The sequence below is a fragment of the Panthera onca genome, chromosome B2 (assembly GCF_046562875.1).
Source record: "Panthera onca isolate mPanOnc1 chromosome B2, mPanOnc1 haplotype 2, whole genome shotgun sequence".
NCBI classification, from domain to species: domain Eukaryota; kingdom Metazoa; phylum Chordata; class Mammalia; order Carnivora; family Felidae; genus Panthera; species Panthera onca.
In genome coordinates, this window is record NC_138343.1 from 74,835,161 (window position 1) to 74,858,752 (window position 23,592).

General features: G+C 38.7%; 1 protein-coding gene across 7 annotated transcripts in view; it reads right to left on the reverse strand.

Moving 5' to 3' along the window:
• The window catches only part of SNAP91 (synaptosome associated protein 91), a 146,687-nt gene that overhangs the window by 21,751 nt on the left and 101,344 nt on the right, over positions 1 to 23,592 (reverse strand). For 4 of the 7 annotated variants that reach the window (XM_060616069.3, XM_060616071.3, XM_060616068.3 and 1 more), the window contains exons 15-23: positions 23,279 to 23,446; positions 16,905 to 17,012; positions 16,011 to 16,271; positions 15,697 to 15,774; positions 15,442 to 15,513; positions 14,912 to 14,995; positions 13,508 to 13,591; positions 4,618 to 4,752; positions 2,815 to 2,964 (exon numbers count right to left, since the gene is read on the reverse strand). In XM_060616069.3, coding sequence (XP_060472052.1) covers positions 2,815 to 2,964; positions 4,618 to 4,752; positions 13,508 to 13,591; positions 14,912 to 14,995; positions 15,442 to 15,513; positions 15,697 to 15,774; positions 16,011 to 16,271; positions 16,905 to 17,012; positions 23,279 to 23,446 — 1,140 coding nt within the window. The remainder of the gene's footprint in view (positions 1 to 2,814; positions 2,965 to 4,617; positions 4,753 to 13,507; positions 13,592 to 14,911; positions 14,996 to 15,441; positions 15,514 to 15,696; positions 15,775 to 16,010; positions 16,272 to 16,904; positions 17,013 to 23,278; positions 23,447 to 23,592) is intronic. The other 3 variants (XM_060616073.3, XM_060616075.3, XM_060616074.3) reach the window with 3 other exon arrangements.

The following is a 23,592-nucleotide window of genomic DNA, read 5'->3' on the forward strand; positions in this document are numbered from 1 at the left end:
TTCCCCTCCTGGGAAGGGGAGAGCATAAGGAAGTCGGTATATGGATACTCCCAAACTTGCCTGTGTCTTTTGCCCTAATGATCCAGCTGTGTGTCCTTATTATGCTGCTGTAATAAATCTTAGCTGTGAGTACAACTATGTGCTGCTGAGTCCTCTGAATTCTAGTGGATCTCTGAATGTGAAGGTGGTCTTGGGGACTCCTGACATAATTGGCTTACTCATTCCACTCTAATCTCAATTCACTGATTACTTCAGCAAATATTTATTGAGCCTCCATAGACGCCAGGCACTGTTGTAAGCACATAGGATACATTAGTAAAGAAAACAAAGATCTTGATCCTAGGGGAATGTGCATTCTAATAGAGTGAGATGGAGAATAAAATAATAAAGTAAATTATGTAGGCTACTACAAGGTTATAGGAAAGCCTACGGAAATAAGCAAAGGAAGAGCAGGGCACAAGGGATCTGGTCAGGTAGGATGAGGGTGATGGGCATTAAACAGGGTGTTCAGGGAAGGCCTCAGGGAGGTGAGATTTGAGCAAAGCTGGGCAGAGATGTATGGGAAGAGCTTCTAGGCTAGTTATATGGTATGCTCTGTAAGGGTAACTGTTTCAGGTCTGGAGAAACTGCCAAACTGCTTTCCACAGTTGCATTTTCACCAGCAATGCTAGAGTTTCAATGTCTCCACATTCTCATCAGCACTGTTTTTTTCTTTTGTTTTTGTTTGTTTATTTTATTTTTTTTAATTATGGCCATCCTAATGGGTGAGAAGTGATATCTCATGTGGTTTAGATACGCATTTCCCAGATGACTGGTGTGGAGCATCTTTTCATGTGCATATTGACCATACATATATCTTCTGTGGAGAAAGACCTATTCAAATCATTTGGCCATTTTAAAATTGGGTTATTTGGGGGCACTTGGGTGGCTCAGTCGGTTGAGCATCCGACTCTTGATTTTGGCTCAGGTCGTGATCTCACGGTTCGTGAGTTTGAGCCCGACATCACATAGGGCTCTGCGCTAACCCTGCAAAGCCTGCTTGGGATTCTCTCCCCCCTCTCTCTCTGCCCCTACCCACTCACTTTCTCTCTCTCTCAAAATAAAGAAACTTAAAAAAAATAAAATTGCGTTATTTGTATTTTCATTATTGAGTTGTAAGAGTTCTTTATTTATTCTGGGTATAAGTTCTTTAGCAGATATATGTTTTACAAATACCTTCTCCCATTCTGTGGGTTATTTTTTTACTTTCTTGATAGTGTCATTTGTAGCACAAAAGTTTTTAATTTTAACGTAGTTCTATTTATCTATTTTGATCTATTGTTGCTTGTGCTTTTGGTGTCATATCTAAGAACATTATCCAATCCAAGGTCACGAAGATTTGTTTACTAACACATTTTCTTCTAAGAGTTTTATAGTTTTGGCACTTACGATCCATACAGTTCTATGATCCACTGTGAATTAATTATTTTGCAGTAAGCAAAGTAATATTTTGGAGTTGAATTATCTAACTCCATCCTTCTGCACGTGGATGTCCAGCTATCCTGACACCATTTGTTGGAAAGATAAGTCTTTTCCCATTGAACTGTATTGGCAACTTTGGTGATAACCAACTGACCACAGATGTATGCTTATTTCTAGACTGTTATTCTATTCCACTGAGGTATATGCACATCCCTAGGCAATACCACTTCTCTTAATTACTATAGCTTTGTAGTAAGTTTTAAAATCACTAAATGTGAGTCTTCCAAGGTTATTCTTCTTTACTTAGAATGTTTGGCTATTCTGGCTTCCTTGCATTTCCATACGAATTTTAGGTTCAACTCATCAAGCTCTATAAACAAGGAAACTGGAATATTGATAGGGGGTATGTAGATCTTTTTTTTTTTTTCAGTTTTGGAAGATATTTTATTAAAAAATACTTCACTTTTACTTAAAATGAAAAGGTATCAGCAGTACGAACCCATTCACCTTAATAAAGAATCAAATTCAGGGTTAAAAGGAAAGGCAAGTCTTTATACTAGCTGCCCTCATCTCCTAGGACTCTCTCTTTACCCATCTCTAGCCTCTGGTCTCCTTATTATTCCTCAAATATGACAGGCAGTTTTCTGCCCCAATGCCTTTGCACTGGCTATCTTCTCTGCCTGCAAATATTCTCCCTCAGATCCATGTGGTTCATTCCTTTACCTTCAGATCTTTGCTCAAAATATACCTTCTCAGGGAACCCAACTCCCCTCTGCAGTGTTCCCAACTCCTCTTCGCCCGGTCTGTTTCTTCCCCAGAATGCTTATGACCTCATGTACTACAGAACTTACTTATTTCAAACTGTTTGTCTCTCCCCTTCCTGAGCACCGTAAGAACAGAAATTTATACCTGTTTTGTTCACTGATTTAGCCTTAGAGCCTGGAAGAGTGCTTGGTAGTCAGTAAATATTTGTTGAATGAGTAACCAAAATTCACATGGATGGTCAATTGTCATTATTTCAGTATTTAAGTTACTTTGTGTTCTTATTTCCAAGTGAAATGAAAAATTAAGTACTTAGTATACATAATGTACTTGGTTTGACACTTGCATATGCTCTCTATCCCTTTAGTAATTTATATTAAAAACAGCATGGGTGCTGCTTGTGAAACAATGGCACAACAATTGTCTATCCTTCAAGGAACTGTACTGGGTAGAACATTAAGAATTTCTGTCCGCTCCTTGATATACTCACCTGTAAGTGAATCCAGAAACAAATATATACGAAAGGATAGAGAACAAAAATTCACATATGATACAGTAAAAAACCCAACAACAAACAACTGTATTACTCACTGCCTACTAAGCTGGCAAGAGATGAATCAAGGTCACTCCCAAGGGCTTTGCTTGCTGCCATGGCTGGACTGGGGGGTACCATTGAGATGGGTGCAGGCTGCCCGGCTGGTGCCATGGTTGGCATCAGTAGATCACCTAGACCATCAAACACTAAAAATCAAATAGACCAGAGTCAGAATAATTGGAAAAATAAGGCCATATGCAAACTTAGATGGAAATTGTCTTTTGAAAAACTATAAAACAAGTGAATGTACAATCTTACAAAAGAAGGCATGTAATTCACACTTTTTATGACTGTAACACGTAGAAGAACATGTCTACATATGTCTACCCATAAAGTACAGAAATACTAGTAAACATAAATAAAGATGGAAAAAAATCTGTGTAATGTACAGGAAAGAGCACAGATTTTGGGGTTGGAATTAGGCTCAGTTTAGTTGCATGCCTCACTAACTGTGTGAATTTGAGAAAATCACTGTCTGAGCTATAGTTTTCTCCTCTGAAAACTAATGGGAAGAATACTACTACCACATGGTCCTGTTGTCAAGATCAAATTAGATAATATATGTCATGTCTTTATTATAATGCTTCCTCTATATAGGCACTCAATAAGTGGTACTCTTATTAAAAACAATCACTAAAATACTTTTTTATTGAAAATGGTAGCAATTTACAGGAAAGCCTAGATAATGTACTCTCAGATCCTACAATGCTTATTTTGTTTTCCTATAATGCTTATCTTTAAAACAATTCTAAATGAGAAAGAAGGCTAGATCTCCTAGTTTCTTATGAAGTTAGTGGTGGAATAAAACCTGATCTAATGGTTAGTACCTAGTAATGAGTATATGACAAACAGTTGACCATATTTTAGAAGTACAAAATTGTGACCCTCCCCCTCCTCATTATAGTAATCAATTTAGGTTCTAACTTTCAAGGAATGTTTAAGGGAAAAACTATTTTAAACATTAGAAATCATTCTATTATTGATGTTTCCTAATCACTATGTAACCAGTTACCACTTGTTTCATTCCTCAAATACAGAAAGACCATTCAAAATGCAGACTCAAAAGATCTACATAAATTGTTGCTAATATCTTATCCACGTCGAAATTTTTGTGGGTAGTTTTTGTTAAAGAACTTTGAATATTTACCACAAACACTACCATACGGTAATTCTAAATTGGAAAGGGACAGCATTCAACTAGGCACTGGCAATAGAAGCAACCAAATTGTCAGGCAGGGGATATATTTAGGGTGTTTCTGAAGCACATTTAATTGCCAAAAACTCACCAATTGAAAATTTGTAGTAAGGACCCAGCATGGGAAGAGTAGAATGGAAGAGAATACAAACAAAATGACAGCAGGATGAAAGATTAAAGGCAGGCAAAGAATACTATTTGTGTCTCAACTTCATAAAACCGAGGGCCATGCAAGCTTCAGAGGGTGTAAGCAATAGCAGTTGGGAGTGTCCACACATTCAGATACTGCATAAAATGTTTGTTTTCCCTTAACTGTCTCTAAACCATGTGCACGTAAGCTCATGCAAACAGATGGTGTGTGTGCCGTTAGATCTCTGCTAAAAATTTAAAACAGAAACACAGAAAAGGATTACAGGTTATCCTTAAATCTTCTAAAATGTACTGAAATATTTACTTAAAACACAGAATAAAAGATTTATTAAAGTTTTAAAACCAGGTCGCCACTCAGTATTTGCTTATGAGTTTTCTGATATCACACTAACCTTAGGTGGCATATTTTATAATCAGAACAAACACAAAGAACGTTTGAAAGTCACTGCCTCACCTGATGGATCAAAGGAGCTGCTGCTAGAAGTTGAAGGCGTTGTTCCAAAAGCTGCTTCGAAATTGGGCTGCAGCAGGTTATTCTGAGCTGGAGTCACCGGTGATGGAGAAGGGGCCATAAAAGAACCCCCAAATCCTGGGGGGAAAAAAACAGTTCCAGAAAAATATAAGCAGAAACAACTAAACGTAGGTAAAGGCAAGAAAAACAGAGTCAGGAAGAGTTACAGAAGACTGAGAAGGAATCGAATGCAGGTAGATGAGAAGTCAATGAAACCTGGATGTTAGTTTTTTAAAAGGTTTTTCACATATCTTGATATCTGTCATGTATTTTTAAATGATTTTTACTGATTTTCTAAAATTCAAGTATAACATTCAGTGTTTTACTAGTGTTTCAGGTATATAATATTGTGAATCAACAATTCTATACATTAATCAGTGGTCATCATGATAAGTATTCTCTTTAATCCCCATCAGCTACTTCACCTATCTTCCCCCCACCGTGCCCCCCACCCCCAATCTCCCCTCTGGAAACTGCTGGTTTTGTCATGTATTAATGAGATCTAATTTAATTAGAAATGAAATAGCACATAAGAATATATCTCAACCCTGGCTGAGAGAACCTGGGGCAACCAAATCTATCATTACAATGGAGCTACACAGAGCTAAGAAGGTCCCAATAGGGTTCAAATGGAGATAATTTCAATACATTAAAATTTTGATTCTTCAAATCACAGTATCAGGGAGCTAGAAAATGCTCAGTTGTACACACTGGCTAAGTATAATAATAAAATATAAATCATAAAAATATTCATGCACTCTGCCACCAAATCCTTCTTAACATCTTTCATACATGTTCTTATCCCAGTGCTGCTACTGCTAAGTGTGGGCTTCCCTCACTCAGCTCTCAGGATTCATCAATAGCCACCCAGAGGGGCTTCCTGCCTCTAGTCTGGACCTACTCCAATCTAGTCTCTGCAGTGCAGCTAGAGTGATCTTTCTGAGTGGAAAATGCTGACAAAGTTACTTCTCTAAATGGTGTCCTTCAATGGCTCTCCATAACTTTCAGATTCATCTAACACAGATTCCTTTGCATAGTAATCAAGCTCTTCTGTCTCTGTTCCCTACCCCTTCCCTGCAAACTAGATTGCATCCATAACACCATCATGGTGACTCAGATGCCTACTCCAGGAAGGCCTCTTGGACTGATACTGTCACCCACTACTATCAGGCACAGCTATGCCCACTCCTCCCACCCCAAGTCCAAGTGAGTTAGTTACATGCTCTGCCTCTGTGCCCTCTGCATCTGATACATATCTTCATCCTATTCCCATCATATGTCTTTATTTTCATCCCCAAACCCCACTCTGGGGATGGCTTTTTGGTGTCAGGAACTGTGTCTCCTCCTGTTTTTCACTAATCAGCACAATGCCTAAAACACTGGATTAATGTTTACTGAATAAGGACACTTTTGAATACAAAAGGTGGGGAAAAATCAGAGGCCACTGTAAAGCAACCAAAATTCAAATTACTTATCTTTTGAAGGCTGGAAGCAAATAATTTCTCTCAACAGATAGAAGCAGAAGCAAAGCTCTCTCTGTATTGCTTCTTTATGAAACATACAACCGGAGAAGGCAGCAATTTCTTAATAGAGGATGCTCTATTATTAAAGAATTTTATTACTTCCAGAAGTCTTTTCTATATTTAGTTTGGGTGTAAATATTCCCTTTTAATCTAGCCGCATCTTTTCTTTTTCAGAAACTTCTTGCAAAAACATAACAAATGCTTTAAAAAATCCTTAAGCTTACATTCTGTAAAACCAGTTTATAATACTGAAAATGACTTTCACTGAAATTCTCCGATTACTATTTTCTAAAGCAGACAATAATGTTCAAGTCATGTTGCTCCTGGATATTGATAATGACACAAGTTTAGGCTTTCCTTACAGAAGTATGAAAACAATGCAACTCAGAAAACTGTTACTTAATAGAGGATGGTCTTTAAAGTTCACAGTGGCTACCTGAGGTGACCTTTAGGATTTTAGTAACATAAGCATTGAAGAAAAGGCATTCTCTAGATCTTTAAGAATACTATGAAGCAAGGATGGGTGAGAAGTAATTATTTTTGTGGATAGGATCGTTTGGTTTTAAGGAGATTGACGGCTGTGTTAATGCTGAGTGTCTTGAAACATACCACACCTCAAGTTGGAAAATGGCTGTGATTAATTTAGGCAATTTTTCTTTGGTGTGGTTCTCTTTGATATAGGTGAATGCGGAGAGAATTGTTCTTGAATCTCAGTTTCTTAAAACTTGGCCAAGAAGAGAAAACTTATTGTAGAATCATAGCATATTAGTGTTGGAGAAAGCCTTGGATCATCTGATTCAATCCTGTCTATCACTAGAAGTGATGCAAAGGGAAGTTAACATATTCACCCAATATTCAGTAGTAGAAAGGGAAAAAACATGCATTTACAACACAGGGCTCATGTGCTTAGTGCTACTGAGTTTCGTAACATAAGCAGATCACATCCATAGGTGAATAAATAATGAAAAAAAATTAGCCCCTTCTTCGAGAAAGCTTAAACCTTTAAGAAAGGGTAAAGCTAACACTGTCATGGGGCTCACCAAGTTCTAAAGATTTTTACTTTTATTATTATTTTTTAATTTTTTAAATGTTTGTTTATTTTTGAAGGAGAGAGAGACAGAGCATGAGCGAAAGAGGGGCAGAGAAAGAGGGAGACAGAGAATCTGAAGCAGGCTCCAGGCTCTGAGCTGTCAGCACAGAGCCCAACACGGGGCTTGAACTCACAAACCGCAAGATCATGACCTGAGCCGAAGTCGGACGCTTAACCGACTGAGCCACCCAGGCACCCCTAAGAATTTTTAAAGGTTGAACCATACAAAACATATGAATTGTCAATATTTGACCATTTTGGTCCTACAAAAACAGCAGGATTATATTGTTCAACCCAAAACATACATTAGCTCATTTCATCCTCACCCCAACTCTATGAAGTTTCGCAGATGAAAATACTGAGGCCAGAGAGGTTAAATAATCTGCCCAAGGCCAAATGATGGCAAGTAAGAGAGAGGATTCCACACGCTTCATTTCCACAGCCAGGAGTAACATCAGAGTTGTACTCTTCCTGTGGCTTACGAAGTTGACAGAGATCTAGAAAGATGACTTTTTCCCATTATGCTCAGTTCTGTGCAATATGCTCAGTATGTGCCCTCATAAACCTAAACTAATTGAAAAGCTATAAAGTGCTATAAAATAGCCAACTGATTATCTTAAAGAAAAAAATCTATTGTTATACTTTAAATGAATTATAGATATTAACGAGGGGCACTCCTCCTGTTAAGTGAAAACTTTTAGAGCCCAGGAATAGAGGTAAGAAAACTCACACCACTAATATTTCTTTCTATATGGTTCTAAGTTACATTAAGAAAGATATTCTATGGAATTTAAGCTAATAATCAATAGGCTTCCAGACATCCTGCAGGCATATTTGGACTGTCCTACACTATAATGAATCACCAACTATCTTCAAGTGCTCAACCATCTACAGACACACTGCCTTTTGTCACAGATACTTAGTCTTATGAATCTATCTTTCTAAGGGGAACAGCCTATACACTTAAGGAAGTTCTATTAACAGATATATCAAAATTGATAGCTACAGTCAATATAATAGATCAGTTGGGTCAGGAGAGTAAAAAATTAAAACTACTGGTAGTCTTCTTTTATGTTAAAGATGATGCCATCTCAATTACTCTGTAATATAGTCAGTTATTAACACATTCTATTTACTAAGATCAATCTGAGATAGTATTTCGAGGATTAACAGCCTGAGAGTCTTTTGTCTGACACATTTCAGACTGTCTCCCACCCCCACAGAGTATGAAAGAACTGGTTCTCTGTAGCCCTTCTCATTTAGTGGCTATTATTAGTTATTAACTCCACATTGAACATTTTTATATTTTAAATCAATTTAAAGACCTCTGTGGCTCTGCTAAAAAGTCATCTATGTCATGTGGTTAGCAGAGAGTACAAAAACTACAAATGGCCTCAAAGACTGGCCTGTATGATTTCCTGCCTTTAGAATTAAAGATAGGATGTGGCCCATTCCTACACTAGTACAAATTTATGGGCAGTCACCCCAGAACTGTGACTATAATGGAAGAAAATGGTTTTCTTGCTTGCTGTCAACCTCAGAAGTTAGGTAAAATCTCTCTTAATCATCCACTTTTACATCTGTCATCCAGAAATCTATATATTTCAAACATCTATATTTTCATTTGTTATATCTGAAGAGGCATTTGAGAGCTTTATTACTCACTGTATGAAATAATATTTCCATTTGTTTGATAGAAACTTAACTTTCAAGTTTCTAGTCAGATTCCACCTGAGCTATGGATAATCTCTGTATCTTATCAGTAATCTCAATGATTTGGAAAGAATTATTCTTTGAGTCTGTCCTCTTTGGCCAAAACAGTGTCTCTTCTAGAATATTGTCTAGTTTCACCATTCTGGGTACACCAAACAGAACTTGAAATTTTTACTCAAGGGGCAGAAGATGACTAAGATGATATTTCATGCATAGTTCAGTTCTGGAGTTGGTATTATTTGACAGTTCTAGAAGAGTAAATTAGAATAAAAAATAGCCAGTTTTTATGAGAGATATGCCCAATTTAAAAGACTGCCCATTTGATCTTTTTTTTCCTAGTTTTCTTTTTCTTTTTTTTAATTTTTTTTTTTTTAACGTTTATTTATTTTTGAGACAGAGAGAGACAGAGCATGAATGGGGGAGGGTCAGAGAGAGGGAGACACAGAATCTGAAACAGGCTCCAGGCTCTGAGCTTTCAGCACAGAGCCCGATGCGGGGCTCGAACCCACAGACTGTGAGATCATGACCTGAGCTGAAGTCGGCCGCTTAACCGACTGAGCCACCCAGGTGCCCCAATTTTTTTTTCTAGTTTTAAATTACATATCAATTTTTGACAAAGCTTTCCCCCCAATTTGAGATGATTCTTAATTTTTGGTTTAAAAATTCTAAAGATCATTTTAACATTTAATTATACTACATATTTATTACATTTACCCTGTGACTTACATGTAAATTTATTGTCTCAAAAAAATCTGTGGAGCGAGAGCCCTGTTCAAAAACCAACGTTACTTCTAAAGAGTCTACACCTTCCATTACTGGGTCTGTGTATTATTTTTCTTTTTATTCTCTTACAAAACAGTCTTATTAACAAAAGCCAGTATTCAAGATTCTAGAGACTCATGAAATACAACTTTCCCTCCTACTTTTTTTTGTTTTTGTTTTTGGTTCAAATTCTTACTTTGAACATGATATTTGTGGATTTCCTTGTTATCTATGATTGGGCAAATTTATCTTTAGGGAAAAAAAAGCTTCCTCTCTATAGTGGACTTGGCTGCTCTCTCCCTCTATACACACACACAAGTATAACACACATGTTAAGCCTCGTTGCAAATTATCATAACATAGTACTCCAAATATTTGTTCTACCATTGATATTCATTCAACAGAAGTGTCTAGGCAGTCTGAAAACGCTGAAATAGCTGCTGTCAGCTGGATTTAATGTATAAATGTAACTGGGATTTTATAATGTGTACTTTAGCAGGTTTTTTTGGCTAGGAAATTTGCTTCTAGTTCACAGTACAAAATTATATTAATATTCCATGATATTCTTCAATGAGAACATGGATTCTTGCTGTGTTACCTGAACAAATATGAGAAATGTTTCTAAATAAGCAAAACAGAAGTATGAAAAACCAGTCCAAATACTTAAGATCTAGAGAAATTAGAATTAAAAAATTTCTTATATCAGGATATAAGGTAAATGAATAGTTGCCTTCAGGCCAAGTAAATCAGACTCAGATACGTACAGATTAAATTATAAGAATTGTTTGTAGAACAAGCTAGACATTAAAACCCATTTATACCTACTTACACTAAAAATTCATTTATTTAAATAAAAAAATAGAGAAAGGGAAAAATGTACACAAAATACGTTTCCCATCACTGAAGAGGTCACAAGATGATGCACTGGAAAAAATGGGAAGTGTACAATCAGTAAAACCTATGTAAATGACACTGTCACTTTCATCACCAAATTTCTCCCTTTCTATCTCATTTTACTAAGATTTCACGATGGATGACACAATCGAGCAATTCAAGCTTGCTTCTGGTGAGTTCTAACTTGTACTTTGTGTGTACTTCCTTGTTGGACCTCCTTGTATACGAAGCTGTGCAGGCTCAGGTACCCGACGCTGCACTTGGCAGTGGGTGACAAAACTATTCCTGCTTGTTCCACGTGTGTTTTAGACCCTATCTCACACCCAGGATCACATCTCTTGGCTCTGCCACTGACTTCTAACTTGGAACTGGAAGGGAACGTTGTCTTTTAAAGACTTCTGAGAATTCTGCAAAAAGCCAGAACATTTGATTTCATATGCCATAACTTTAATTATAACTGCAAACCTTAATTATAACTGCAAAGCAAAAGGCTTATAATCAGTAATCTCCTTTTATTTATTTATTAACAGTATTTTTATGTTTATTTTTAAGAGAGAGACAGAGTGTGAGTGGGGGAGGGGGAGAGAGAGGCAGACACAGAATCTGAAGTAGGCTGAAGGCTCTGAGCTATCAGCACAGAGCCTGATGTAGGGCTTGAACCCACAAACTGCAAGATCATGGGCTGAGCTGAAGTTGGATGCCCAGCTGACTGAGCCACCCAGGTGCTCCAGTAATCTCCTTTTAAAATTGAGAAGGTCATTTCGCCCAAATAACCATTGAAAACTATGCTATTTCTGTGGCCTATTAAAATAAAACCTATTGCTGAACTTTGAAAACCCGAATTAAGGTTATTGGTTTTGTAAGAGCTTAAAAGCTTCTGTGACCCATTTGAAGCTGCTATGAAGAACACCCAGGCCAGGAGGAAACCCAGGTGAGCCGGTATTTTTTCCCCAGGTAACCAGCTGTGGTGTGTGTTAAGTGCACTGCCTCTTATCATATCTGCAGGTTCCAAAAGTGCACAGCAACATTACGGTGGAACCCTGGTTCTTCACCATTCACAAAATACCAGCTGGTGGTCACTAATATGAAGTGGATTCAGCAAACAAGAGTGTCATATTTAACCAGGGTAGTCTGGAGAGGGTGGGAAAGACACAAAAGAACTGCTACTGCCCCTGGGAAAGTTTGTTAAATAACCAGTCTGAAAGGCTGATGGAAGGGAAGCGTCAACAGCTAGGCTGTGATTATCCTTTCGGGCCTCTTGAGAAAAGATCTGACCTCCATGATCTCACCGTCGTGGGATGGAGCCTCATGTTGGGCTCTGTGCTGACAGTGCAGAGCCTGCTTGGGATTCTCTCTCTCCCTCTCTCTGCCCCTCCCCTGCCTTTTCTCTCTCTGTCTCAAAATAAATAAATAAACATTTTAAAAAATTACCGAAAAATGACTTGACCTCATATCAAACTTCCTACAATTCTGAAAGGTGATGAGGATCCTTTAATGAAGTCATTACTCATTACTAACCCAAGAATGAATGTTCTGTGCCTGCTACACCTGTACAGGATTGTTCATTACATGAAAAAATAAGACCTAGTCACTGTTTCAAGTGCAACACGACTAGCAGGAAATTTAAGCTGAGAGACTCTGAACATGGCAACGTCCTTGTGCTGATGTGACCCACACACACATCAATCCCTTGCCAACCATATGACCAAAATGCATTCCTTGTGGTGACTGAGGAGGAACATTGGAAGCTGGATCTGAGTGTCTGAGGCCTCTATGATGCTACCGCTGCACTTTGTTATGTAACCTTCTAAGTGAAGTCAGAATGAGGTAAACCAGCAGTGTCTTTTGAGTTTGACTGATAACCTGAGCCTCAAACTTACTATTGTGGTCTTGCAAATGGCAAATGCTTTGCCTGTAAAAATAGCAATTTCTAGGTCTGGCTAACATGAAGCATACTTTTCCCTGTTTCCAAGGAAGGCTGACAGTTAGCTTTCACTATCTTTGAGTCTTTGAAATCTTCCCTGCTATTCCATCTTTCCCATCCTGGCAATAAGCAATAATCCTAGACATCTTGTGTCAGTCTACGCCACACTATGGCCTTGTTGAACTGAGAGCTCTCCAGAAGTTTTCAGATTAAAAACCAAATAAACAAACAAACAGCTAGTTAAAAAAAGTGGCATAGGTAGCAACAGTTTCAACCCTGGTGGAAATCTGTAACACTTTATCCTGGAGTTACAGAATCAGTTGACAAACATAATGGTATCTTTCCACACAAATTTCTTAAAAAAAAAAAAAAAAAAAAAATGGGCACAGGCAATACAAGATAAAATTTGCTACATAAGCATATTACCTCTTTTGTAAACAAAAAGAAATGTGATGACTGAAAGTAAGGCATTTGGGGCGCCTGGGTGGCTCAGTCAGTTGAGCGTCTGACTTCAGCTCAGGTCATGATCTCACGGTTTGTGAGTTTGAGCCCCGCCCCAGGCTCTATCTATGCTGACAGGTCGGAACCTGGAGCCTGCTTCCGATTTTGTCTCCCTCTCTCTGCCCCTCCCCCACTCACACTCTGTGTGTGTGTCTATCTCAAAAATAAAATTAACGTTAAAGAAAGTAAGGCATTTAGGAGCATCCAAGGAGCCACAGGGGTGACTTGTATACAACTGTGATTTTAATATTGGTATTTATACAATCCTGGGAAATAACCTTCTATTATACAATGTCTTGTTTTTCAGTTTTATGTCTCAAAAGGGAAGGAATACATGCATGTTGAAGTTTACATATCTGTAACTTATAAAAATATAGCAAAACTTAACTTCCACAAAATACCATTTTATTTTAATGAATTAATTACCAGCTAGTAGGTCTGCCGATGCTGATGAACTAGAAGCAGCCTGAGGTGCAGGTTGGGGTTCAGAAGCACTACTTCCAAATGCATCTACCCATTATCCATTGTGCAGCAAAAAAGTAAAAGAGTGTAAACAGTAAGTACAGTAAGTAAATTAAGTGTTTACCCGAGAAATGCATAGACATGACACTGTGTGGTGAGCCTGTCACCTTCAGATACATGAAATGACTGAGTCAACTGAATTATGTTCTGACCACGCTCTGAGTTTATTCTCTCAAAAAAGAGTCCGAGAATATTTCAGATTAATACCTCTTTTTAAGAGTAAGACAATTCTTCTTTTCCATTTAAAGAAAAAACCCTCTGGACTGAATCCTGTCATCTCTTAAAATAGGATCAAGGTTTTAAAAATTTTACCCAGAGGTAATACAATGGAGCTTTCCCATTTAGAACTCCATTAAACTTAGAAAAAAAAAAAAAAAAAGAACAAACTTAATTTGAGCAGCAGCAGCAGCCGAACTTGTACTTTTATACCACAGTTCAGTGTTTATTTGCCACAAGTTTTGAGCTCCTGAATGTCAGAGACTGTGACACCATTGTACCCCTCCGGGCTCATACCATGATGCTTCGGCATTCAGTGGGGAAGGTACTCGGTGTGGTTTAACTTACTAAAAATGACATTTTAGCCTGTGGCACACACATTTGTGGATATTCATGAAGAAATCACTTCAAATCTGTACTTTTTCTCTGAAATTTAATGCTAAAATAAGATTTTAAATCCATCATCCAACTGAGTAGCTTAAGAGTTAATTCAGTGCATCTCCCTGCCTTCAGATAATACACAAAGTAACGGAAGAATACATTTAAATCAGTGAAACATCTTCCGGTTCTCTGGCAGGATTTAAAACATTAAGCTCAACATAAATAAACCCTACAGAATAATGTATGGATCTCCAGCTTATGTTTTCAGTTTGGACTGGTTTATTTGTTTTCAGTTCCAAATTATCTAGTTAATATTTACATTGCCTTTTTTTTTTTTTTTTAAGAACTTAGAAATGTTGATTTGGCCAATAGATCAGGATCGCCAATGAAGAACAGTAGAAGGAAATTCCAACCAGCTGATTCTACATTAGGAGGAACAAAAAGTTAAAAACACAAAGACTTCAAATGAAGAAATGATCGGCTTCATTAGGCCATGCACTGGAAATTATGGTGAGCTGATGAGAATGAAGATGACGATGGCAAAGAAATGGAAAAGGTCTTAAAAACGTAAGCTTACACGGCTGAGAGATGGAAATAACTTCATATAGTCAAAAGAAAAATTGATGGGATATAATGAAGCGGAAGATCTAAAAACTATTCTGAGAGGGGGGGAAAAGACTCTTCACGTGTTGAAGGAGGAGAGATACGCACCCCCAAAAAGGTCTATCACGCCCGAAGAGTCCACCTTTGCTGGAGAGGCAGTGGTTGCAGGAGACGGTGCTGCAAATGCATCCACTGCGGTGAAGCACATAACAGGGAAAAGGGCATGTCACCCAAGGGAAAATAAAACCACGAGCCTTGACAGATGGCTTCTTGGGATTTCATGTTTGACAGCAGGCAGTAAGACTGCAGACCATTTTAACAGTTGAGAAGAAGCAAATGGATTTAAAAATACATACTTTCCAGAAGAAAATAACATTTGACTCCTGAAACTCAGAGATTTTAACATGGGCCGGGGTGGGGGGGAGGGGGGGATAAAAGCTGTGTCTTTTCACCAGCATTAGATTTGAAATCAGTAACCTCATCAGTTGGTGATGAGCCAAAATGAGATTTATTTCTTTCAAGCGAATTCTGAGTTTAAAAGAACTCAAGACGAACCTGCGTGTTTTCGTATCCGCCTCTGCACACACATAACCCCCAGGAGACATCTCAGAAGGCTTGGCCTTGGCAAAAGCACTCACCGGATAAGAGGTCAGCAGTGAGAGAACTCTCAGGCACAGGAGAGGCCCCTTGTGGTGGAGAGGAGAAAGCATCTTCCAAAAGTGAAACAAACCAAAACCAAGCAGAGGTAAGTAGAAAGCTGAAATCAAAGTTAAATATCTAACAAATGCATTATCACAGGTGAGCACAGAGAGTTCAATCAAGAAAACATCTGGGAGAACTAATATATAAAAAAAAGGGACGGGGGGGGGGGGGGGGTTGCTTTAGATGTTTACCTGTACCAAACAGGTCTATGCTAGGAGCAGCATCTGGCTTAGGCGCTGCAGCGACTTCAGGAGGAGACTCAAACAAATCTAAGACCAAGAACACACATGCCTTTACTCAACTCGACAAAGCAGTCCGACACAGCATCACATTTCCGATTCTGAGTGCGCACGTGGGGCAATTCCGAAATAAGCAGCAAACGGTTTCTAGAAAAGCATGTAGTTTACACGGTAGTCATGCAGTAACAGTTGTGTGTGCAGGGTATCTCAAGTTATCAGAATTCAATCCACCAGGTGAAGAGAGTTCAACAACAACAAAGAATTACCACCAAAGATATCTAGAGCAGGAGGAGCGGCGGTGGTGGCGGCGGAGGTGGTGGCGGCGGAGGCGGCGGCGGTGGCGGAGGCGGTAGTGGCGGCAGCGGCAGCTGCGACAGCGGGAGCAGGAGAAGGAGCAGTGGCGGGAACCGGAGGGGCTGTGCTAGCTGTAGGGGTAACTACAGGAACACTGGTCTCAGGTGGCTTCATTGCAAAGAGGTCCAGCTCGGGCGCAGCCTCTGCGCTACCTTCGGACGGGGCAAAGGGGTCTTTTGGAAAGGAAAGTGGAGACACATACAGCATCGGTAAGGAGAGAGACAAGAGAGAGGCATCACAACTAGGGTGAGAGACACCTGACACAGATATTCACACACTAGCTAGGCACTGGGCTGCGTGGATTGCATTACTGGCACTACTAGCCTATTAGCAAGGGTCAGTGGTTTGGACGTTTCTAAAGAAAAAAAAAAAAAAAACTTAGTGGGTAACACAGTTAAGAAACCCGAACACTTCAAAGTACTGTTAAGATTAGCCTCCAGTCTAGGATCAGAGATTTTTCTTCAAACCCTCAAACTGGGCAATTTGGTAGCTTTGAAAACTCATTAAAACATGCCTATATATTAGAACTCAGTGTTAGAAAGGAGTACAGTATAGCGTTGGAGGACAAAAACATTAAGAGAGCATACTTGCACTGACAAAAATTGTCAATCTTGAGAAATTGTCAATTTTGATTAAGTATGCACTTGATCGTCTTAATGTTTTAAGTGCCAGCACTATCTATTCCGTTGTGAATGATACTCGCTACTCGGAAGAGATTAAAGTTAGAAAAACATGGCCACATCTAACTATGGGAGTTTCACATGAGGACAGAGAAACAACAGACTTGCTCATGACTTTCAACCCACCATTTCCTGAACATGCATCGAGCGCTGCCGCTACGGGGGTTGGGGTAGCTGGTGCGGCGGCCCCTTCGGATGCTGCAGGGGCCTCCCCAGGAGAAGCTGCAAAGGCATCTTGGGTGCAGTTTTTAAAACAACAGAAATTAAAAGGAATAAAAAGAGAAGAAAATATAGTAAAAGAACCAAGTTAAATTGCAAAAAAGGCTCCCTTATACAACATGAATTTCTTAAAATGCATTTTTACGGCCCATGCGCTGCTGGCAGTCACAAAACAATGATTCTTTGCACTCCTTCATGTTAGTCACATGCAAAGGATACAGTGTTCATACTGCTGAGGCCTATTAGGATCCATCAGGCCACAGGATTCTCATTGTATAAGGGCTCTGAGAAGCATGTTTTATGTATCATTAGAAATTAATGGATGTGAAAATTAAAACACAAAAATAACTTTACTATGTAATTTAGGATCTTGTTAATCTTTCATGTCTAGGTAATACTTATTCACTATGTTACTAAGATGTCTCCGACTGGTGGTTTCTACCAAACATACATGTTTTCCTTAATGCCCATAAAATTAAACATATGATGGAAATGTAAACAAATAATTCTAGTTAAAAAAATATTTTATGGTCTAGTACAGGAAAAATTACACTGTTAACATGAAAAGTTTACTAAGTACTCATAAAAGTTAAGTCTTTGTTATCCTTGAAAAGCATTTTCAGATACAAGCAAGGATTTAAGGAAATAGAAAACAAAACTAGGGGATGATACCATACTGCCTTTATTTCAACTTAAGTTTATTGCTGTTTTCAAATATTGTATTGCTCTCATTATTTGGAAAATGATCTAGTTTCAACATACTAAAAACACGGTTTCATTTAAGACTACAAGCATATTACTATTTAGAGCAGAAAATTCATTAACAAACAGGTAGCCCCAATTTATAAATATATAAATGGCTGATGTGTACAAATGGCACCCAATGTATTTCTGCCAGTAAACCATGTTAGTTTGGTAAAAAACAAACAAACAAAAAAACCCAGAGTTTTCAAAGAAATTCTATAATTTGAAAGTACAACAGAATGAGCCAACATAAATATGATTTGCTTAGAAGAAACTCCTTGAAAGTGGGGACCAACACCCATCTAGAATCGGCCACTTACCTGCTAGACTTCTCATCCTAAAATACTGCCTTCCACAATATCTACAAGTGTCCCCAAGAACACTGTTCCTCTGGCCATTAAAAAGAAATTGTCAGATATGCTTGTGAACTACTACACAGTATCTTCCCTTTCTTGGAGATTTACATAGTCAAGGCACTTGATTCTGAGTTTAACGGAGCATGTTCCAAACTGATATGAGTATGAAACAGACTTTCCTGTTTTCCTTTCCTGAGGCCCAGCATTAAGTGGAACAACAAACATGAAATTAGACACTTGGGTTAAAAGTTTCTTTATAAAAACACAAATATCCTTAGAAGACATAATGAGACAATCAGTTACTCATATCTTACAGGTTTATTTGGTTTGTTTACTTCCCTCAGCTACACAAGGGAATATGTTTTCTGAGCAGAGGTCAGTCAGGGGAGAGGCCAAATAATACTGGAGTGTGGATAGGCCAGTCTTGCTTCCCCAGAAGCCATGCTAAGGGTGCTGTGATAGAGAGGGCTTAGAGCAATACCTGAAGAGCTGGGGCAGAACACAAGAAAGTATAGGAGGAAGTAGGCAGGGCTGAGAGTATTTTGCCATGGGTCAGGTCAGTTTTTCTTTTTATTTCTATAAATAGAAGTGAGGATAATAATACTAGAACTAGTAGAAACAGTGATAGCTGTCCCTAGTGAGTGTTCATGTGCCAGTCACTGTGTAAATGTTTTATGACATTATTAAATTTAATTCCTGTAACTATCTCATGATGTAGATTCTATTATCTTTACTCTGTAGATAAGAGAATGGAAGCTTGGAAAGTCTGAGTGACTTGACCAAGGTCACACAGCAGGCAAATGGTAGAGTCAGCATCTGGCTATAAAATGACAGAGGCTTTGTGTTAACCACTATGCCACACTGTTATGAACCATGACACATTCTACTATTTCGTGTTTGTCCGATGGAATAAACACCAGTTATGTCAGTGTTGGGGACGGGGGTCAAATAAATATCTACAGGCTTCCCTTTGCAGTTACCACTTACATGTAAGCAGGTGAAACACGTATTTGTAACCATGTCCTCAAAAGAGGTTTTTCCTCCCTGCCAGCAAGATGTGTATCTCTTTTATTTTTTTTTTTTCTTTTTTTTTTTTTTGATGTGTATCTCTTTTAAATGCTTCCCCTGTTACTGAAAATTAAAGATTATAAACTCATTTATTCTCATCAGAGGTTTTCTTAAAGATAGGAGCCCAGCTGCCCCAGGTCCCATTGGCTGTCTTCCCAGGCCAGAAGGCAGAGATGTGCACGAGTAAGACTGCAGCCCCAGCCACTGCCTGAATAACACCAGCCCCAGCCCGACTGTAGCCAGGAAGGAGACCATGAATGAGAACTGTCCAGCAGAGCTCAGTTGGCCCTCAAGCTGTGAGAGGTAATAGAATTTTTTGTTGTTGTTGTAAACAAATTAAACTTGTTTTACTACCTAGTTTTCTTTCATTATCAAAGGCAGTATTAACCTTCCAGTTTTGAAAACTCAAGCTCTTTCTAATCAAGTTCTCTTTCCCTTGTTACCCATTTGCAGTTCATTTTTACATACTGGCTATTTCCAACCCGTGCTATTTCCTGGAAATGCATGTTCCTGCTGTTCTATAATTATGGACCCAGTCCAGGCCTTCCCCAGCAAAACAGTCTCCCAGCCACTGCTACGGACCAGTCTTTTTTTTCCCTCTAGCAATCTAGGAAGAATTTTCTCTCAAACTTTTTATCATGTGACTACCTTTCTAAAAATTTCGTATAGCTATCATTTTCCCAGCTTGAATTCTCCCCATCTTCTCCAGTCCCATGAGCCATCTTTAAATCACTTACTTGGACAGGGGTTTTAATCACTGTCAACAACCTGAAAGTCACCATTCCAGTCTTCCCCAAAGGTCCCAGGTTATGACTCTTACACAAAATCTAGATTCAAGTGCTTATATTTAAGTACTTAGTACTTAGTTTGTTAACCAACTTGCACAAATGAGAGCAGGCTTGTGAGGGAAGTTCTCTGGTTTTCCAGCCACTTGGTTTCATGCTCACAGACTACATGTTCCTGAAAGCTTGCTCCCAAACTGACACAGGTGACTGAAAGTGTACCCTGGTGAATGTGTAGAGGAATTAGTATCAATTAGCATTTGAGTGCTCAGGAAAAAAAAACCCTGTGTTGTCACAAACAATATGCTGCTGTTGGCAAAGTATCCATAAGTGAAAAATAGAATATTTTAGAAAAGTCTGTCTTTTATTTTTATCAACATCTGTAAATTTTACTAATTTTTAAAAGTACAATACTATCTTGTATGATCACAGAAAGCATTTTTTCCCCCTTAAAAGTTCACTTTAAAAAATAAAGTGTGGGGCGCTTGTTGGCTCAGTCGGTTAAGCGTCTGACTTCAGTTCAGGTCATGATCTCACAGTGAGTTCGAGTCCTGCGTGAGGCTCCGTGTTGACAGCTCAGAGCCTGGAGCCTGTTTCAGATTCTGTGTCTCCCTCTCTCTCTGCCCCTGCCCCACTCACACTCTGTTTCTGTCTCTCAAAGATGAATAAATGTTAAAAAATTAAAAAAAAAAAATAAAGTGTTTAGTAAATATAATTTTCTGAAAATGTTTTTAATGACTTACATTGAAATAACTAAAATGTTATGTGGGGTATCAATGTGAATATTTTAAAATATCAGACATTTTCCGTTTTTCAAATTTATTATGAGTGCATAGAAATATCAATGTTTTAATATTTAATATTCATGAAATTAAACAATTAACTACTTCCCAGAAATAAATCTCTTTAACTTATTTCTAAAGACATCTACTTAATACTGGGGCGCCTGGGTGGCTCAGTTGGTTGAGTGCCCGACTTTGTCTTGGGTCGTGATCTCCCAGTTCGTGAGTTCGAGCCCCATGTCAGACTCTGTGCTGACAAGCTCGGAGCCTGGAGCCTGCTTCAGATTCTATGTCTCCCTCTCTCCCTGCCTCTAACCCACTCACATTCTGTCTCTGTCTCTCTCCAAAATAAATAAACATTAAAAAATTAAAAAAAAAAGACATCTACTTAATACTGCTGTATGAGCTAGATAAAACCTCAAAAGTGCATGTTTTAAAATCATGTAAACAAAATATCTGGTGCCCTTATTGTATTTAAGAGTTCTACCACTTGCCCATTTTAGTGACACAAAGTAAGAAAAAAAATGGCCACACAACATGGCCCATCTCTAGATGATCCGTTATAAATCAATAAAGAACATGAAAGAAATTAGGGAATATCACTGAAAACTGTGCAACCGTGACACCTGTAGACTCCTGGCCATAAAGGTAGAGATTTTACAGCTAAGAGGTCAGGAGATAGTTTATGGAGCTATCCAGATCAGTAAAAATAATTATGATGAGATTTACAGATGTACTCACTTTACCTACAGCCAGATGACTAGAAAGGATATTGGGAAAATCACAAGGAGAGCCCCATTCTTTGGGATTAAGTTACATGACTTTCTGCAGTATTAGTCTTTTAAATTGGTATTTCAGGATAGAAAGAACCATGAAAATATTTACAAATATACAGGTTTTTCTGATTGATGAATGTAGAAAAATCAGCCATAAATGATCAACACAAACAGCATAATGGCACAAAGACTATTTCAAGGAACTATATCAGGCTTTACTATTCTAGAGAGCCACGGAGGAAGCAAGATGGAATTGACTGTTTTCTTAAAGGCACTTAAGTTTCTTACAATTGGATTGAAAAATAAAAATCTAAACAGCTAAAGGTGCAGAAATATTTAAGCACAAAATAGTTATCTGCCCTGTTCATATGTTCCTTGAAGTGTTTCTGAAAAGATAAGCGTACGAGAAACCACCCATACCCAATACTAATAATGGGGAGGGGGGAAGGGGGTGTGTGAAGAAGTTCATTTTACAAATTTAAGCTGAAAATTTAATTTTTGGTCTCAAAGTTATAGAGGAATAACTGAAAAACTAACTTTCACTAGTGGTTGACTACTTTCAATAAAATATGCAAGAGCCTGTAAACCCCCTTCCCCCACTTTAAAAAAAGGTTTCTCCTGCAACAGGAATGGCTGCGCTGCAAGCAGCGGCAACTTCATTGTGTGAAACAATGGCAACGGTGCTGTGTCCACCGGAGCGCTCCTGTCCGAGACAGTGTTGGCAAGCCTCAGAGACTGGGGCACGGCGGGTGGCACAGCGGGACGGACCAGTAAGTGTATGTTCCCAGGGGAATGTATTAACTCCACGAGAGCCTGCCAAATCTGTCCCGCTGTCCCCATCACTTGCTTCCTCCAATTTCTTTACCATATTCTCAAAATGCCCCGGGAAAGTTATACGGTAACAAAGAAACACAAAACTATGATGAATATAACACTATTCGATGCATGTATTTGATATGAGCACTTCTCCAGGTGTGGACATTAGCACCGCTCAGATGGGAATATATAAACACACTGGCTTCGGTCGGTTCATAAGGTCCAGGCATGTTATACCGCCAGAGTCTAGGATACCTGACGCAAGCTCACAGCTGTGAGTCAACTCTGTCAGAATTTACATTTGAACATAAAGTGTATTTTCAGATGATCATTTCAAAGTCTAACCTAAACCTGTTTTCAATCAGCATGTGAGCGTTGTATCAAATGATCTCTCAAAGTTCCAAGGCCAAAGATGATCCAACTCTTTGCTTGTACAGAACAAGCTTACAGTTACAAAATGGGCGTATCCCCAAACTTTCTTCAGAGACCTCCAAATCTGAACTACTCTTGGATGACTTTTTTTCCAAATCTTAAAAAATAACTTAAGCCAGAACTTCCCCTTCCATATTCTGCAAATATGATTCGTTCAGCTAGTTTGAAGGTGGTGAAGAAGCCAAACCTAAATGTGATAGAGTGGCCTGGCACCACTCTCACATAGATGCTGCAGGGCAGGGACATACATGGGACAAGGGTTCTAACAGCAATTTAAATCCCGACGTTTAAAAACTGGAAACATCACACTGGCCTAAAGCATTGCAATCTTTGCTCTAAAGCTACTAAAATTAAGTGAAGATGAAATTGATAAAGTTAGTGTTGATAAATATATATGAAGAAACATTTAAAAAGTAAACACTCTGACATGTTGTCCTATCACGTGAACATTTTTAAGCACCTCAACTCTAAGGCAACTCCCAAACCTGGAAGGAAAAGGACAAAACAGTGATGTGACTGACTAACCTCCAAAGAGGTCCACATCAGCAGTGACAGCGGTGACAGTTGTAGTAGTTGAGGCAGAGGCTGAAGCAGTTGCAATTTCAGCGGTTGTGGTAGGAGGGGCAGGCTCTGGTGCAAATGGGTCTGAAATTTGTGCTTCAGAGGGAACAGAGGAAATTGCAGCCAGAGAATCTGTGTTGTACCACAGACAAAGAACAAACAGGAGGGAAGAGGAAAGGACAAAAGATGTACCAGGCTCCAAATCATCAAATTAAGGACAGTGATGAAGAGACAGAAGTCTCTTTTAAAACAGAAGTTTAAAATAAAGCTTTACTCAC